Genomic DNA, 17,939 nt, shown 5'->3' with positions numbered 1-17,939 from the left:
TTTTCCTATGATTAGTAGTTTCATAATTGTCTCTCCATACTTTTACAAGAAATCTACAGCCACAGAAATTTGAATGGCCAATAAGCTTATGAAAAGAGTCTCGCCTTCACTAGAAATCAGGAACCTTGAAAGTAATACAACCAAGAAATGTAATGTTCCTCCAGGAAATGGGCAAAAATGTGAAGTTTTATTACCCGACATGTCAGTCACATAATTGTGGTAATAAACACTCTCATCCATGGGTGGCAACCGTTGCAGAGTAATTTGGGACTATCTATTAAAACTAAAAAAATGTGTGTGCTTCACAATGGAGCTATTTGTCTTTTAGAGATCTCAGTTGTGTGTGAGAAGGAAAAAGAAGAAAAGGGAAGAGGTGAGAGATCCAGTCCTTTTGACAAGGTCAGCCATGTAGATGAAGGAAAGGGAAGAGCTAGAACCAGAACTGGCATCATTTTCCCCACTGAACATGGCTTAAAACCTTTCACTCTTTCTGCGATGCTCATGAAATGTCTAAGAAATAAAACCAACCAGCCCTTTGGAGCCTTACTCTTGTTTATGTTCCCTTCAGTACATCAAACACAATAGAATATTTCTTAAAAGTATTTTAAGTTTGGGGAGAAATATACACATGCCTCCAGTTTACTTTTTAAACTTTAAGTCTATTTCTTATAACTTCAGGGAAGTTTTACTAGATCTGAGAGGAACAGGGGTAGAAATCCAAGAGAAAAGTGACAGAGAATATTCAAGATCTTACTGACTTAATCTTGATGGTTTGTAAACTGCGTAAAACATTCCCTCCACACCTCACATACCTGCTCAGTTCTTAGAGCAGCAAGACCATGAGAAGGGCTTCCAGTTTTGCCTCTGACCTTCACTAATTCACCAATGACCTCATAATGAGGCCAGTTCCCCTACTTCCCAGCTGGGTGACCTTGGACATGTTACCTAACTCCCTGTGCTTCACTTGTAAATAAGACAATAATAGTATGTACTATAGTGTTGTTGATAGTAGAAAATCCTTGTGGCTTTACAAGTAAAAGCTCATTTATTGTCCACATAAATTACAGTATAGGGCATCCCTGACACTATAATACAGTATTATAGTGATTTTATACTGTATAAAGTTATATTATACTGTAAGATAGTATACTACAGATAGCATTCTTGATGCCTATATTGACTAGTCCCAGACAGCTTTGAAAATAGGGCTTGAGCTTGAGTGTGGGCTTGATAGCATTGTTCAAACCCTTAAAATTTCCCACTCGACAACCTCTTTCCTCAACACACACAATACCTCGACTCAGAGTTGGCACCTGCCATTCAAAATGCTTCGGATGGCATGTCAACTCAGCCTTTGTATACACAGAAATGGCTCTGATTATTGATCCAAAGATACATTAGAGGGGTGACCTGTTAGCTCAGTTGGTTAGAGTGTGGTGCTAATAACACCAAGGTCGCCAGTTTGATCCCCACATGTGAGCTGTGCCCTCCTTAAACAAAAAAAAATGTACTGTGTCAAAGATACATTAGATAAACACTTCTGCAAAGATAAAGAGCAGGGATGTATCATTCCCCTGGAAATCCTTAATTGAGTAACCTTAACTCTTGTTCCCATTGGTGATGGCAGTAGAAGTTTAAAAATGCCGACATCAAATCTTAGATGGCCCCGCCATTCAGTCAAGAGTGAGCTTCACCATCTTACATCTCTGTTCTATAATAATTGAGGCAGCAAAAGTAACACATGCTGGATTGACCATATGTGTATATTTGTGTATATTTCTCCCCAAGGTCATTTGGGTGCAGTCCCCACGTCTGTAAAACCTAAACATATGACTCCCAGAAAGACTGTGCTAAGAACCAACACAGGCTGGGACTGTCTGAGCGTCACTCTCAGAGTACCAGTCCCTGAATTCCCTTTCTTGCTTGGATTTCAAGCATTGGGTCCCAGAGCCATCGCTCACTGCACTGAAATGTATAAGAATGGGTGTAAGTCAGGACACTTGTAGGTGGCCAAAATATCCATGAGCTGGCATTCATCTCTGATGGTGAGTTGGAATTTTTGCAGTAAAAATTTTCTTGTTTAAGACGAAATGTTCTTGTTTAAGACGAACCCAACCATTTCTCCTGTTTAAGTGATGGGGATCGCTATGTTTGTTTCTTACAAATCCACAAGAGAAAAGTGAGCCTGGGAGGAGGATGGGAGGTGGTCACAGAATGCTTTGCGTTACATGGACTGTAAATGAAAGAAAGGTCTTAGCTGTAAGGGAGAGTCCTTGGATCAACCCAGCACACCCCATGATGTCTTCTCTTTGATCTGAAGCCAGTTCTACCAAGGACCTTGACCAAAGCCACTCGAACTTCTCGGTTCCTCAGGCTATAAATGAGGGGATTGAGTGTGGGGGTGATGAGACTGTAAAAGAGGGAGACCACGTTGTCCTGCTCTGGGCTGTGGTATGTTCCTGGCACCATGTACATGAACACAGCAGCCCCATAAAAGAGCCCCACTACAGTGATATGCGAAGAGCAGGTGGTGAAGGCCTTGTATTGGGCCTCAGCTGAGCGCATGCGGAGAACGGCCCCCAACACGTGGCTATAAGAGGTGACAATGAGGGACAGGGGCAGCAACAAGATCAGCACCCCCGAGATGGACAGCGCCAATTCATAGCCAGAGGTGTCCACACAAGAGAGCTTCAGCAGAGCTGGCAGCTCACAGAAGAAGTGGTCCACAGTGTGTGAGGCACAGTAGGGGAAGTGCAGGGTGATGGAGGTCTGGATGGAGGCCACCAGCACACCTGACAACCAGGAAGTACCCACCATGAGCAGGCACACCTGGTGTCTCATGAGCACAGGATAATGTAGGGGGTGGCACACAGCAACGTAACGGTCATAAGACATGAGGGATAGCAGGACACCCTCAGAGACACCCAACAGCATCAGGAAGAACATCTGAGCTGCACAACCTCCAAAGGAAATGGAATCTTTTCCCTGCAGGAAGTTGGCTGCCATCTTGGGGATGGTGACCAGTGGAAAGCCAACATCCAACAGGGAGAGTTGTCTGAGAAGAAAGTACATGGGTGTGTGGAGCCTGGAGTCTGTGCAGATCAGAAAGAGCAGGATGGCATTGCCCAGAAGGCCCGTGGTGAATACGGCTGCCACAAGGGATAATAGCACCAGATGTGGTCCTGAGTGGCTGAAGAGACCCATAAGAGTGAAGTCCAAGGTCATTGACTGATTTGATTCCCCCATCCTCTGGGGGGTATCATTCATCTTCAGGAAGAAGATACTTGGCAAGGAGTCTCATTGGGGGTAGTTTCACCTTACATGACAACTGCAATTGTTTGAGAGTGACTGCTGGAGTCTCTTGAGAAGCATGAAGAGCACATTCAGTCTCAGTAGGAAAAAAAAATACCATGCTTGATTCAGTCTTCTCTGGCCAGGAGATGGGGAACAGCAAAATAATGCCCTGATTTTGCTATTTCTGTGTAAAAGTCTTGCCTTCACCCTCTAGGCAAGCACTATCCACCAACATTTGCAGTTAAATTGTCTGTCTCCAAGCTAGAGAGTGTAAGCCAGCCACAGTGGAATATTGGAATACACCCCATTCCAGGTGCCCTAGGGGACAAAGCAGAGGTGGGATTTTGAAGAGACTAGAAAATGAAGTAAGGAGAATTTGCCAAAGTTGATATATGGTGATGAGAATGGATCAAAAATTAAGTCCAAAACCATGAGGAAAGGCTTGTTTCCAAACTCAACGCCTTGATTTTGGAGTTCTGTCCTCCAGAACCATAAGACAATAAATTTCTATTGTTTTAGGCTGCCCAGTTTGTGGTACTTTGTTACAACCACTACAGGAAACTCACACGTCAACCTAAGATCACCCAGCGGACAAGTGGCAAGATCAATTTTTAAACAACAGCTGGGGTAAGTCCAGAGTTCCTGTATTTCCCTTCATATCTTACTTTCCAACAAAATGTAATGGATTGTTCGGATCCTGCTTCCACAAGTAAACCTTTGGCTTTTCTGCTCCCATCACGTTATGTGTACCTCATCGATTTGATGATTGTCCCACTGCCTGGCCTGGGACAGAAGCCACCTCACCAGCTGTAGGATCCAGGGTCCTCTTAGGTGTACTTGCCCTGGTGCTCCCCCTGGTCACTCACCCAGCTCTGAAATGGTGGTCATCTCAGCTGATTGGTCAATGGCCACTCAGTGTCTGCCTTGAGAAGATACCATGTAGCTCAACTCTGGTTTACATCCCAGAAGTGTCGATTGGTCTGAAACACGATGTGAACTTAATATCACTGGCCCTGGTACTTCAGATCCCCTACCTCTGAAGAATATATGGCATCCCCAATGTCTTACCCATAAGAGGCCCCCTTCCTTCTCACACGCACTCAACACTGTGTTTCCCTGACCTCACTTTCCCTTCCAGAGTTACCAGGGGGTCCCTTTGCTAACGATGAATCCACTGAGCAGCATTTCCCCTCTCTGGTTTTTGGGATCCTCTGCAAATAGCTTCTCCAATAGCACTGCGATCCCCTTGTCATGGTTTGCTCTGGGTTTTGGGCACATTCTTCCTTCAGGGCATTTTAGTGAAAAGACCAGTCCCTCCACTAACCCACCTTCCCCAGTCAGGCAGACAGGGCTGTATAGAGACAAGGCTTGGCTTGGGGTTTGTTATGTCCTTGTCCTAAATCAGCTCTTTCACACTTTGGGTTGAAGAACACTTCCAGCCAGTTTTTTGAGTTGACTTTTAAAATCCTTCCTTTTCACATTTTCCTCGTTGCTACTTGTACTTCAGATCTGATGCGCTTTGCTGAAAATGAGAGACAGGAGAAGAGGCATCGGGTTAGTTGACTCCCTGTTGCCAGGGAAACCTTCGCGGCATCTCTCACCTATGATGGAGAATGAATGAGGCACAGAAAGTCCATGAAAATGGTTTCATTTCTTTTAAATTCAGAAGAAAAAAGATGACTCTATCCAACCTGAAGTGTAAGTGTCTTTGTACCAACAACAAGCTGTAAAATATAATTTTTCGTGTTATTTATTTATTTTTAATTTTTTATGAAGGAAGAAGTTCACAGAAGCAAAAGTGCCTCTGGCCCATTCAAGGTACACTGCAGCCCCACTTTCCCTCTCTTGCTTACGTTAGTAATCAAATAATGAGTGACTTCAGAGCCCAGTACACAAAGCACTTTTGCTTTTACTGTCTATTTGACCCTCACTCCCAACCACACAGCACACCAGGAGTGAAGCAAGCACTCCATAAGCATTTTCTGAGTGAACATGTCTAAGATGGTAAAGGGATTGACTGGCAGAGGTTGGAGATGAACCCATTCTGACCAATTCCAAGTCATGTGTTCTCTCTCCTCTGATGGTTTGACAGAGGTTTGGTGTTTTCTGCTCTGGCTCTCCAAGCTAATCTGATTTCACCTTTGAAACTGCTTCAGCGTGTCAGTGTTTTAGACTGTCCTTGGAAGGAGCTGAAGGAGTCTCTGGGCTATGCCAGGGAGCATGTCATAAGTCCAACCTCTCAGCAAGGATCAAGAGCTCCAGGTCTCCCCAGCTCAGCAGCGTCTAAGCAAGTTCAAGTATGGACTTTAAAATACACGAGCTCGGGCCGGCCTGGTGGCTCAGGCGGTTGGAGCTGCATGCTCCTAACTCTGAAGGCTGCCGGTTCGATTCCCACATGGGCCAGTGGGCTCTCAACAACAGGGTTGCAGGTTCAACTCCTCGACTCCCCCAAGGGATGGTGGGCTGCGCCCCCAGCAACTAGCAACGGCAACTGGACCTGGAGCTGAGCTGCGCTCTCCACAACTAAGACTGAAAGGACAGCAACTTGACTTGGAAAAAAGGCCTGGAAGCACACACTGTTCCCCAATAAAGTCCTGATCCCCTTTCCCAATAAAATCTTTAAAGAAAAAAAGAAAAAATAATTTTCCAAACATGTTTGAACACAAAGTCTTATAAAAAAATAAATAAAAAATAAAAAGAAATAAAATAAAATCCATGAGCTCCCCTGAGGGGCTGGCATACTTGGACTCATGGCAGTGCTGCTCAACGGAGAAAAAGTCAGATGCCCAGCTGTGAGCTGGGAACGTTAAGAGGCATACTCTCTCCACATGCCTGCATATACTCAAACTTGGTGTGAGTATGACAATGAATTATAAAACTGTCAGTTCCTGGGGTTCTTTCTTGTTATAATAGCTCCTCTCTAATCATACCCAGACCCCAGAAAGACGCTCAGCTCTCCTTGCCATGTTTTGAGAGACTCTCCTCCAGCCCCTACATACTCTTGTGTCCCTATCCTGGGACGCCCTCTTGATAAAACCTCCCTGGCACCCAGCACCTTCACTTCATGAATCTTGCCTTGGTCTGTGGAGTGACTGACAAAATTGTCCGAGGATAGAGGCTCTGGAGGACAGTGTTGCATCAGAAACCTCCTTTTTTATCTCCATTTTTTGTCAGAGAGAAAATTAGCAACCATGGGAACTTGAGCCCCTGAGACTGGAATTACCCCAGGAGACACATTTTCCAACTCTCAGTTCCAGGAAAGTGGGAAGCACGCGGCTCTGTTTAGGTCTTCAGTTGATTGGATGAGGCCCACTCACTCTAGGGAGGGCAATCTGCTTTGCTCAGTCTATCGAGTAAAATGCTAACCTCATCCAGAAACAACCTCACAGAAACACCCAGAGTAATGTTTGACCAAATATCTGTGCACCTTGTGGCCCTGTCAAGTTGACACATAAAATTAACCCCCACAATGTTTACCCGTATTGTAGCACGTATCAGCACTTCCTTTTTATGCCTGACTAACCCATTGTATTACATACCATGTGGCATATTCCATATGGCACATTACAGTGTGGTACATTACATATACCACTTTGTTTATCCACCCATCCATTGATGGACATTTGGGTCATTTCTACCCTTCGGCAATTGTGAATAGTGCTTCTTTGAACATGTGTGTGCCAAATATACATTTTAGGGAATATTTTAAAATGAACCCCAAGTAGCCCAGGTCAAGAATCAGACCTAAAGACACACCAGAAGCCCATGTGTCTCTTTCCAATTCCATAATATGGAGAATGCTCATAGAGCCACCTCTCTACCAAATAAACGTGGTTATCTCTCCAGTTATTTAGATTAAAAATTTTTTTTATCAGGATTGTTTTGTAGTTTTCAGTGGAGACATCATGCATCACTTTCATTAAATTTATTTCTTGTTTATTTTTATGATGCCATTATAAATGATATTGACATCAAACATTTTTATTTTCTAATTATTTATTGCTAGTACATCCAAATGATCATGATTTTTGTATATTGGCTTTGCACCCTCTCACCCTGCTAAATTCATTTATGGTTTCATTTACGTTTTGTCAATTCCTTAGGATTTTTCTATGTAGACAATTGTGTCATCTGTGAATAAATAATATCTTGACTCCTCTCCCAAACAATGTATGGACTTGACAATGCTTTAGCTTTGTTACTCTTCCTTCTATACAATTGTTATACAATATTTTAATTCTGTGTTTCATACACCCTACAATTAGACTCTATTTCTTATATTTTTCTCTTCCATTGTATCTAACCTGTATTGCCAATCTGTTTCTAGAACCATGGGAAACTGAGCAATTCTAAAAGTGTTACAGTGAATGGGTCACCTTGTCTAGTGTTTGGGGTGGAAGGCACAGCAGTAGAGGATGTTCATGCTGAGGACCAGACATCTACAGCTCTCCAGTATCCTTTCCTGACGTCTGCTGAGGGAAAGAACCACCCTAGAAGAAATCATCCTGGAATCCAGTCCCATTTCCCCAAAATACCTATACTTGGGGCAGCCCAGCCTGACTTACCCAGTTTGGGTAAGGAGTGGGAAGGATTGATGACCAGAGCTTCTGAGAGGAGGTGATGTCTAAACTGAGACCTGAAGGGAGAACAGTACTGAGCCAGATGAGAGTGAATGGTGGGTGGGAAGAAGGCGTTCCAGGTAGAAGGAACAGTATGTGCAAAGGCCCAGAGGATGGGATCCTTGTGTGTCCAGGAGAAATCATAGATGTGGGGATAGAAGAAGGGAAGTGAGGTTGACATGTGGGCTGGAGTCACATCCCAGGTGGGGAGCTCGGATTTTATTCTAATCTGAGAAGCCATTGGAGGGTTTGAGGCAGGTCAGGGACATGATCTATTTCATGATTTCTCTAACTGCTCTTCAGAGCGTAGACTTGAAGGGGTGGGGTTGGAGGCTTGGAGACCAGGCTGGGAAGGTATCTACGCAAGAGATAGAAGTGTGATAGCCCAGACTAGTGTGGGGTGGTGGAGGTGACATAAGAGGCCAGAGTTGAGTCTTGATTAAGTGATGGAACCCACTGATGGTGGTAAAACAGCTGTGGAGAGGAAGAGGTTGGGGTGGAGGCTAAAGGCAAGATTTTGGCTGAGATGGGGGCATGGTATGACAGAGGGAAGGTTGGCATTCCCTAAGACGGAAATGACGCAGGCAAAGCAGGCAGTAAAGGGAGACTCTAAGACACAGCCTGAGGAGAAAGTGCCCTCCCAGGCTCAGTTTCAGTATGCCCCCCACCCCTCTCCCAGGACTTTCCTTCACTGGTTCTCCTGCTGTTTAGTTCTGATCACAGGAGATGGGATGTTTGTACTCAGCTCTGCCTCTCCCAAGACTGAGGGCTCCTTTAATGCTGGACGATGGCAGGATTCTCTTTGGGTCCTCAGATCCAGACCAAGTTTTTTAGCTAGGGCTCAGTGAAGATGTGACAGATGGATGAAGGGACGAGGGAGGGAGGAAAGAAAAGAGGGAGGGAGGGAGAGAGGGGAGGATGGAAGGAAGGAAGGAAAGAAGGAAGGAGGGAGAGAGGAAAGAAGGAAGGGAGGGAGGGAAGGAAGGAAGGAAGGAAAGAAGGAAGGGAGGAAGGGGCATTCTCAGGGCCCCAGCTATCCTCCTTGGACTTGGAGGACCACACATCCCATATCCCCAGGCTCCTGGGAGAGGCCTCTGGGAACCTGCCACTGGGGAAGACGCCCTCGGAGATAAAGCCACCTCTCTACCAACCACTGGCTCTGCTGGGGCAGCCCCAGGCCAGGCTGCAGGCAGGCGTCCCCAGAAGAACAAGGCAAGAGGAACTTCTGTTTCCAGGGCCATTTTCCAGGAATAGGTGACGAGAGCTGCGAGACTAGAAGGGAGAGGGCCAGCGGATCACAGAGAACTGGAACAGAGCGAGGCCCTAGTGGGGAAAGGGCACGGGAGTAAGGTGAGGCGGAGAGGGGGTCTGCAGCCCCAACACCTGGCCCCAGGCTAGGTCGACCAGTCTGGGCTTCTGGTCCCACACTGAGTCCATCTACTGCCCACAGCTGTCTCCTTCTCCCGGTGCCTAGACCCACAGCAGCCATAGTGGCCAGAGTCCCTTCCTAGGCAAAGAGTGGTCTTTGTAACAGGTTGGGAGGAGGGCGATTATGAGCCAGAAGGGTCCCTGTGTACTCCTGTGTGCACTGTGTGTCTGTGTATGTGTAGTTGTATGTGCCTGTATTTGGTTTTTGTGGCCGCTGTAGCAAAGTACCACAAACTGGGTGGCTTAAAATATTGGGAATGTATTCCTTCACAGTTCTGGAGGCCAGAAGTGCAAAACCAACGTGTTGGCAGGGCCACGCTCCCTCAGGAGCCTCCAGGGAAGGATCCTTCCTTGTTTCTTCCAGCTTCTGGTGGCCCCAGGCATTCCGTAGCTAATGGCTGCAGCACTCCAATCTCTGCCTCCACCATCACCTGGCCTTGTGTCCTCCGTGTGTCCCCTTCTATTCCTATGAGGACACCAGTCAGTGGGTTTAGGGCCACCCTAATCCAGTACGACCTCATCTCTATCCTTTCCTTGATTATACTTTCAAGTACTCTATTTCCAAACAAGGCCACATTTTGAGGTTCCAGAGGACATACATTTGGAGGGGATTCTATTCACCATACCACAGTACGCTTGCTGTGAGGCCCCTGCCTTATCCCAGTCCCAGCCCAGCTCCAGGCATCTGGGAAGTGCTCAGTAGGTATGTGCAGGATAGGTGACAGTGGCTCTGTTTCCGGCTGTTTCCTGGGTGTCACAGCCGGTGTGTATTTCTGAACCCGTGTACCTGTGTGTGGATGCTCTGTGACAGTCTCTACGACACAGGTGCATGAGCAGAGAGCTGGCTGGGCTGAACAGTGTCCCCTTGAGGAGGAAAGGCGCAGGGGCGAGACCTGGGAGCCAGGCTGAGCGTGCCCTGGCTTGGGGCTCTGGCTGGGAGCCCAGACCTGGGATGAGGGTCCTGGCCTTTCTCTTCCCTTAAGTCCAGATTTGTGCAGGTGACCTGAAAGCCCGCTTGAAGAGTCCTGCCGAGGTGTTGTCCTGGGCATGGGTGACATAGGTAAGTGCTAGAGGGAGACAAGGAGCTCAGCTTTTTTTTTTTTTTTTTTTTTTGTAACATTTGTACATGTAGGAGCTGGTACCCTGGAGCCCATTTGTAGCCAGGAGAGAGGAAGACGTGGGCTGCCCCAGGGAGTGGGGCTGTGGGCCGAGGGGCACTCACAGTGTCAAAGGAAGGATTAGCCTGGAATTCGGGTTGAAACCCTGTACTGTCACAGAGCCAATATGTGTCACCTGGCTGGGAAGGATGAGTGACTACCAGCCCAGCAATGACGATAAAAGATGACAACAAGGCCAGGTAGCATTCCCTGAGAACTTTCTCTGTGCTGAACATTTGGCACCAATCCCCATCGAGGACCTACAAGAGCGATTCTCTGGTTGTCCCAGCATGTGGTGAGGACCAGGATTTGAACCCTGGGTCTGCATGACTCCACGAACTATATGTGTCCCAGAGATCAGATGCTGGCAGCCGGACGAGGGGTGGACAGAAGAGGGGAGACAGACAGGCACCGTGCTCCAGGAGACAGGGCATGGAGCCACGGGACAGGGGTCTGGAGGGTCTGGAGATGGTGGCTGAGGGACGAGGAAGGGAAGGGAGCTGAGACTGGCACCCCAGATATCCGCGGGGCTGCCTAGTTCCCCTCTAGCCCACACATGCTGCTGTCCTGTATGACACACCTCATCTAGACACTTAAGCCACATTGTCCATTTTCCGGTGGGGATTCGGGTCCTCCAAGCAAAGGCTGACCATAGCTCTAAGGGAACAATTAGCGACAATCTGCTAAGGAGAAATGGAAGGGATGTTGTAATATGGGAGTGAACCTTGTCTGAGGTAAGTATCTGAAAACTTGTTATCAAATGTATATATAGTATATATGATTGACATATATATATATCTGTATGTATCACTGATATATATATATATGTATATATATATATATATGTATAAATATGTATATACTCACAAATTTTTGTTGGATGTAAGACTCAGGGACTTGAGTTAATCATGCTCCTTAGTTAATGACATTTCACCTACATTAATTTGCACAGATTCTGTTTTACTTATTCCCATTTATCATCATGTCCCACTCCTGTTCCCTACCCCTAATAGGCAAATGGTCTAATTCATTCCATGTGTATTCTTCTGTTTACACGAATTCTTTTTTTTAAATTAAAGTTTGTTGGGGTGACAATGTAGTAAAGTTACATAGATTTCAGGTGTACAATTCTGTATTACATCATCTATAAATCCCATTGTGTGTTCATCACCCAGAGTCAGTTCTCCTTCCATCACCATATATTTGATACACAAATTCTTATAAGATGTATATTGTTGCACATACGTGTTTTGACTGTGTTCCATCGTACTGTGCTGGAGATCTCCTTTTTTTTTCTTCTTCTAATTTTTCGCCCAGTGCTATATTTTTAAGAGCCATGTTGCTATGTGAGTATCAGATTTTTTCTTTCCCTAAATGTTGTTTACAACTTCCTGGTGTGTGACCACCACATTTTAATTCTCCACTCCCTTGGGTAGCGGGGAGTCTCAGATTGTCCCCAACTCTCTGCCAACACAGATAATGCTGCAATGGATGTCCCTGATGGCAGCACCTCACTGACACGTGTGAGAGTTTCATTTGGATGGAGACCCAGGAGCAAGTGATGGCGGCCCTTAGGGTAAGTGTCCTCTGAATTTGGCCATGAACCGTCAGGTACCTGCAGAAAATGACTGAAGTCCACCTGCCTTCACATCTGGGCCAACACATAGCACCATCCAGCTGTCTAATTTAGCTACTCTAACAGGTGTAAAGTGATGCCATGTTGCTGTTTTAAATTGCATTCCTCTAGCTGCTCATGAGCTCAGCAGATCTTCATTTCCTGTTTGCCTATTGCATTTTCTCTTCTGCACATCCCCTTGTCTACCCTTTGCCTGCTTCCTATCATGATTCCAGTTTGTATTTCTAATTGGTTTGTAGACATTCCTTGTAGATTCTAGTATTAGTCTCTTGTCAGTTTTTTCCAGCTTTGTAGAGGTTTGCATAATATCCCGAACTCTGCACATAGTTAGTGCACACATTTTGATGAGTTTGGACATATGTCTACATCAGTGAGATACCACCACCACAATCAAGGTAATAAGTCTATCCATCACCTCCAAAACATTTCTTGTTTTCCTTTACTTTTGTGTGTGTGTGGAAGAGCACTGAGCGTGCCCTGGCTTGGGGCTCTGACTAGGAGCCCAGAGCTGGCATGAGGGCCCGGGCCTTTCTCTTCCCTTAAGTCCAGATTTGTGCAGGTGACCTGAACAGCCCCTTTGGAGAGTCTTGCCAAGGTGTTGTCCTGGGATTGGGTGACACAGGTAAGTGCCAGAGGGAGACAAGGACCTCAGCTTTTTTGGGGGGTAACATTTGTACATTTAGTAACTGGCACCCTGGAGCCCATTTGTAGCCAGGAGAGAGGAAGAGATCTACCCTCTTAATTTTTTTTAATGGAAATAGAATAGACATAGAACACCTTATAAATTTAGAGTGTACATGCTAATTTGGCACACTTCTGTACTGTAATATGATCGACATTGTAGCGATAGCACCTCTGTCACACCACATAATTAGCATTTCTTTTATGTGGTGGCAATAATTAAGATCTCTTAGCAAATTTGATGGTTATAAAACAATATCGTTGTCCATATTCTTAACAAGTTTTTAAGTGCACATTATCGTATTGTTAACTACAGGCTCTGTGGTGTAGAGCAGATCTCTAGAACTGATTGTATATTGCAAACATCTTGCTTCAGTCATCGGTTAACTGTATCCATGACGCTCCTTATTAATGTGATTCATAATTTTGATGCAATGGAATTGATCTTTTTTATTTATGGTTTGTGCTTTCTTCTTTTTAAAGAACTCGCTTCCTGTTCTTAGATCACAAAGATCCCACTACCTTTCTTTTATTAACTATGTTTTTATCTTTCACAGTTAGGTTTAATCCGTCTTGATCCTCTCTTCGTACTAATTAAGAGTCCAGTTTTGTTTTTATCTATATAAAGAGATAATCTCCCCGACAGCATCCCCTGAACAATTTGTCCTTTTCTGATTTATTTGGGGTGTGACCTTAACCATATATGAATGGCTTTATATCTGAAGTCTCCATTCTGAACCACTGGTCTGTTTGTCCTTGCAATAGTCCTGCACTGCTTTATTTCCAAATCTTGTGTAGAATTCTCAGAATCTTTGAAGACAGTCTCCTGCACTGCCTTTCACTCTTCATTTCAAGGTTAACTTAGTTATTCATAGATCATTATCCTTTCATAGAAATTTTAGAATAAGTTTATCATTTTTTTGAGAATATTACATTGAAGGTATAGATTAAATTTGGGGGAGAATGAACATCTTTATGATGTTGTCTTTCCATTTCATCCACTTATTTATATCGTTTGCCATATTTTCTATTAATTAGAGGTTTAATTGTTCTCGGTGGAGGACTTGTGTGTGCTCATTTAAATTTATTGCAGATACTCGATAGATTTTGTGCTACTTTGGATGGTATCTTGTTTTTTTAATTTTTAACTAATTTTAAACTTACATAAATGTTGCAAAAATAACACAGAAAAATTTTGTGCTCCCCTCACTCAACTTCCTCAAATGTTAGCATCTTACAGAATTTCAGTACAGTGATCAGAACCAGGAAAATAACATTGGTATAACGCTCTATAGCAAACTACAGGTCTTCCTACAATTTTTGCAGTTTTTCCATTAATATCCTTTTGTTCTACTCCAGGGCACAATCCATTCCATTTAGTCATTTCAATTTATCGTTATCAATCAGTTCTTAGTATTCCATAATTTTCCTTTGTATTCCCCCAAATTCCCCAAAATTAGTGAGTAACGTGTTACTATGTCACTGTCAAATGGTCCGTGTTCCAAATATGTGGGAACTTTCAGGTATCCTCTTCTTCTTAATTCTTAATTTTATTGCAGTATGGTCAGATACCCTGGGTCTTTGCAATATTCGCACTTGGAAATTTCCCTAGACTTCCTTTATGGCCTCACACAAGGTCCTTTTCGGTGACGATTCCATGTTCTTATTGGTTTTGGGGGGAGGGGATTGCTGTGTGTTTTTGGTAGAGCAGATAGGAGTATGTGCACATTTTTGTGTTTTTATATGTTAAGTATACATACATATATAAGTATATGCATATGTTAGCTATTTTTATTAATATATATTTAATATATAATAGCTCATATATAATTGCTCATATTAATATATAACATATAATTAATAATAGCTCATAGTAATATATAATAGCTCAAATTTTAAATGACAGAATTAAGTCCAAACCAACACTATTACTAAAAAGATAAATGCATTAAATGCACCAGTTAAAAGAGAGATACAATCATAACTAACCCAAAGCTGTTGTTGTTTTTGACGCCTGTTTTGAAACAACTTCTCAAATTTATTTAACTCCCGTGGATAACATGGTAGAGTCTTGAATGAAAAGAAAAAAGCCACCACTGAATACTTGCTAAGCCTCGCAGACAGCTCGAGTTTAGGCTGCATATTTGAGCATAGTGATCACAGGATTTCCATCATCCTTTCAAAGACGGAACTCCAACCAGCATCAGATTTTTCCAATGCAAAAAAATCTTATTAAAGATCCCAGCATAATAATTTTTTTTAAAAAAACTGGATTGTTGCTTTTTAAAATTTTCCTTGCCTATTTAGAAAAATGACTAGGGGCAATGACAAGGTCTGAAATGGAGACGCTATACCCTCAGAACCAGCTCAGACGGGTCCTATCCTGTGGTCTAACAAGACGTGGAACCAAAGTTGCAATCTTGGATACATCACTTGCGAGTAACCCTTGTGAACCTTTAACTGCCCCACAACGGAACCAACGGAAGGGGATCTGACTGGAATCTGAACCTGACCCTTTCAGAAGCAAAGGGTCTGTTGTCCAGGAAGATCCGGGGATGAACCCCCTTAAATCTGGCCCAGAACCCGGGGAGAGAGATTTGAGCCTTGTTTCCTGTCTCCTTGCCAGCCAAACTCGCAAAAAAATAAAAAACGAAAAGCGAGTTCTTTTCTCAAAAACCAGTGCCATAGTGTTGACTTCTATGCACATCAGGCAGCGAGTCCTTGCTAGGAAACAACTCCACCCAGGTGTGGCTGGATAGAGAACCTGAGTTCTACCACTGTGAGTTAAAAATAGTAGTAATAATGATTGTCATTTACTTACTGAATACTTGGTGGCCAGGAACTGTGCTAAGCACATTAGATGCATGGTTTTATCTAAACCTCAAGCAGCTCTGTGGGGCATAGATCATTATTATTAACGCCATTTTGCAGGTGGACTAACCATGACTTGGAGAGGTGAGGGAGTCCCTCAGGGAAGTCCTCGCAGGAGGGCTCACTAGAGACCCCAAGTTTCTAGTCACTGAGTTCTTCCCTCTCTCCCCGACCAGGTGTGACCACCATGCTAGGGCTCAACCACACCTCCATATCTGAATTCATCCTCATCGGCTTCTCCAACTTCCCCCACCTCCGGCTAGTATTCTTCCTCTTGTTCCTGCTGATGTACCTGTTCACGTTGCTGGGGAACCTGCTCATCATGGCCACCATCCGGAGCGAGCGCAGCCTCCACACGCCCATGTACCTCTTCCTGTGCGCCCTCTCCATCTCCGAGATCCTCTACACCTTCGCCATCATCCCGCGCATGCTGGCCGACCTGCTCTCCACCCACCGCTCCATCGCCTGGGCGGCCTGTGCCAGCCAGATGTTCTTCTCCTTCACATTTGGGTTCACCCACTCCTTCCTGCTCACGGTCATGGGCTACGACCGCTACGTGGCCATCTGCCACCCGCTGCGTTACAACGTGCTCATGAGCCCCGGTGTCTGTGTCTGCCTGGTGGCCTGGTCTTGGGCGGGTGGCTCAGTCATGGGGCTCGTGGTGACAGCGGCCATTTTCCACCTCACTTTCTGTGGACCCAATGAGGTCCACCATTTTTTCTGCCATGTGCCACCTCTCGTGAAGTTGGCCTGTGGGGACAACGTCTCCACTGTGGCCCTGGGCGTGGGCCTGGTGTGCATCACGGCCCTGCTGGGCTGCTGTCTCCTCATCCTCCTCTCCTACGCTTCCATTGTGGCCACCATCTTGCAGATCCCCTCAGCTGAGGGCCGGCACAAGGCCTTCTCCACATGCGTGTCCCACCTCACCGTGGTGGTCGTGCACTACGGCTTCGCCTCTGTCATCTACCTCAAGCCTAAGGGTCCCCAGTCCCTGGAAGGAGACACCCTGATGGGTGTCACCTATACAGTCGTCACACCCTTCCTCAGTCCCATCATCTTCAGCCTCAGGAACAAGGAGCTGAAGAACGCCATGAGGAAGACCTTCCTCAGCAAGCTCTTTCTCCAGAGCTCTTGAAGTGGCTGGTTTTGTGGCAGAGGGTGTGGTGGGTGGAGACACTTCAGTCTTTGTCTGTAAAATGGGTATAATTATGCTTCACTGGTGATGATTCCTATATGGGAATTCCTCCTACCTGTACCCTTAGTAAGTGCTCTGTAAATTCTAGATGTTTGTTTTCTCTTCTTTCCCCCAATCTGATTGACCTCATTCCTCCTGGATTCCTTGAGGTCATAACCACCCCAATATTGACTTTGTGTGTCAACTTCTTCCTGTTTCCCATACCTGAGAGTGGCATGGCAGAGGGGATGTCCATATGGCTGTGTCAGGAAACTTAGGCGCGTGGCTTATCTTGACTGAGTGAATGAAAGATGTTTGCTCTGCCCAAAACAACAATAAACAGTGACAGGGATTTGGCGTCTGCTGTGTACCAAATATCATGTTCTGTGCTTCAGACACATCTTCCCTCTCATTCTGACCAACGTCTTGAGGAAAGGAAAGCATTGTTTGATGGTGAAATGGTTTTTCACCTTCAGTTCTTCACAGTTTTGCAGGAGGGCTCCTTCTATGAGTGGCCTCTGCTGAGGGAGCTGAATGAGAGGTTTAAGGATGCGAATTGCAAAGAGAAAGAAGGGATCTGAATTTCTCCTTGGGAGAAAAGATATGTGTAGAAAGATGAGGTAAAGGTGTGGGAGAAGGATAAGGAGGTAATGGCTGGGTTAAGGGAAAGCGAAGAGACAGGAAGAAAAACCTGCTTCCTGGTAATTGACCCAGACTCAGTGGCTGATGAAAACATTTGAGAAACAAGCAGGGACATAAATGGGCATTTTATAAGGCTTATAAGGTTGCCATAGAGTGCCTACTATAAATCCCCTTCCCCAAGTCCCTTGAAATTCTCAATAAAATTCCATTTCTCTTTCATGTGTTGTGGAGTCAGATATATTGGGGGGATGTACCTGCAGACCTGGCCCTTTCAAGGGACATGCTCCGGCAGAGGCAGGCAGCCCTTTTGGGTTACACCCCATTTAAAAATGAGGAAATGGACACAGTGAGCTTTGGGACTTGCTCAGGGTCACAAAGCCAGTACAGTGCAAGGGTGCAGTACGAGGTGGGCCGAGTGAGTCTCCTTAGGCAATGGG

General features: G+C 45.1%; 2 protein-coding genes across 2 annotated transcripts; one reads left to right on the top strand and one right to left on the bottom strand.

The window, feature by feature from the left end:
* Positions 1-2,253: 2,253 nt before the first annotated feature.
* On the bottom strand, positions 2,254-3,246 carry LOC308509418 (olfactory receptor 2Z1-like; the record flags this gene model as incomplete). Its single annotated transcript, XM_081077390.1, has 1 exon — positions 2,254-3,246. One exon carries the CDS (start codon positions 3,244-3,246, stop codon positions 2,254-2,256), a length of 993 nt encoding a protein of 330 aa, XP_080933516.1.
* A 12,627-nt stretch (positions 3,247-15,873) lies between these two features.
* On the top strand, positions 15,874-16,821 carry LOC308509254 (olfactory receptor 10H5-like; the record flags this gene model as incomplete). The annotated part of the gene is made up of 1 exon (XM_081077072.1): positions 15,874-16,821. The coding sequence occupies one exon, from the start codon at positions 15,874-15,876 to the stop codon at positions 16,819-16,821; it is 948 nt and encodes a 315-aa protein (XP_080933198.1).
* Positions 16,822-17,939: the final 1,118 nt, after the last annotated feature.

Source organism: Rhinolophus hipposideros, assembly GCF_964194185.1.
Source record: "Rhinolophus hipposideros genome assembly, chromosome: 16".
Classification (NCBI taxonomy): domain Eukaryota; kingdom Metazoa; phylum Chordata; class Mammalia; order Chiroptera; family Rhinolophidae; genus Rhinolophus; species Rhinolophus hipposideros.
Note: the sequence above shows the minus strand (reverse complement) of the source record. Positions and strands in the feature narration are given on the sequence as shown.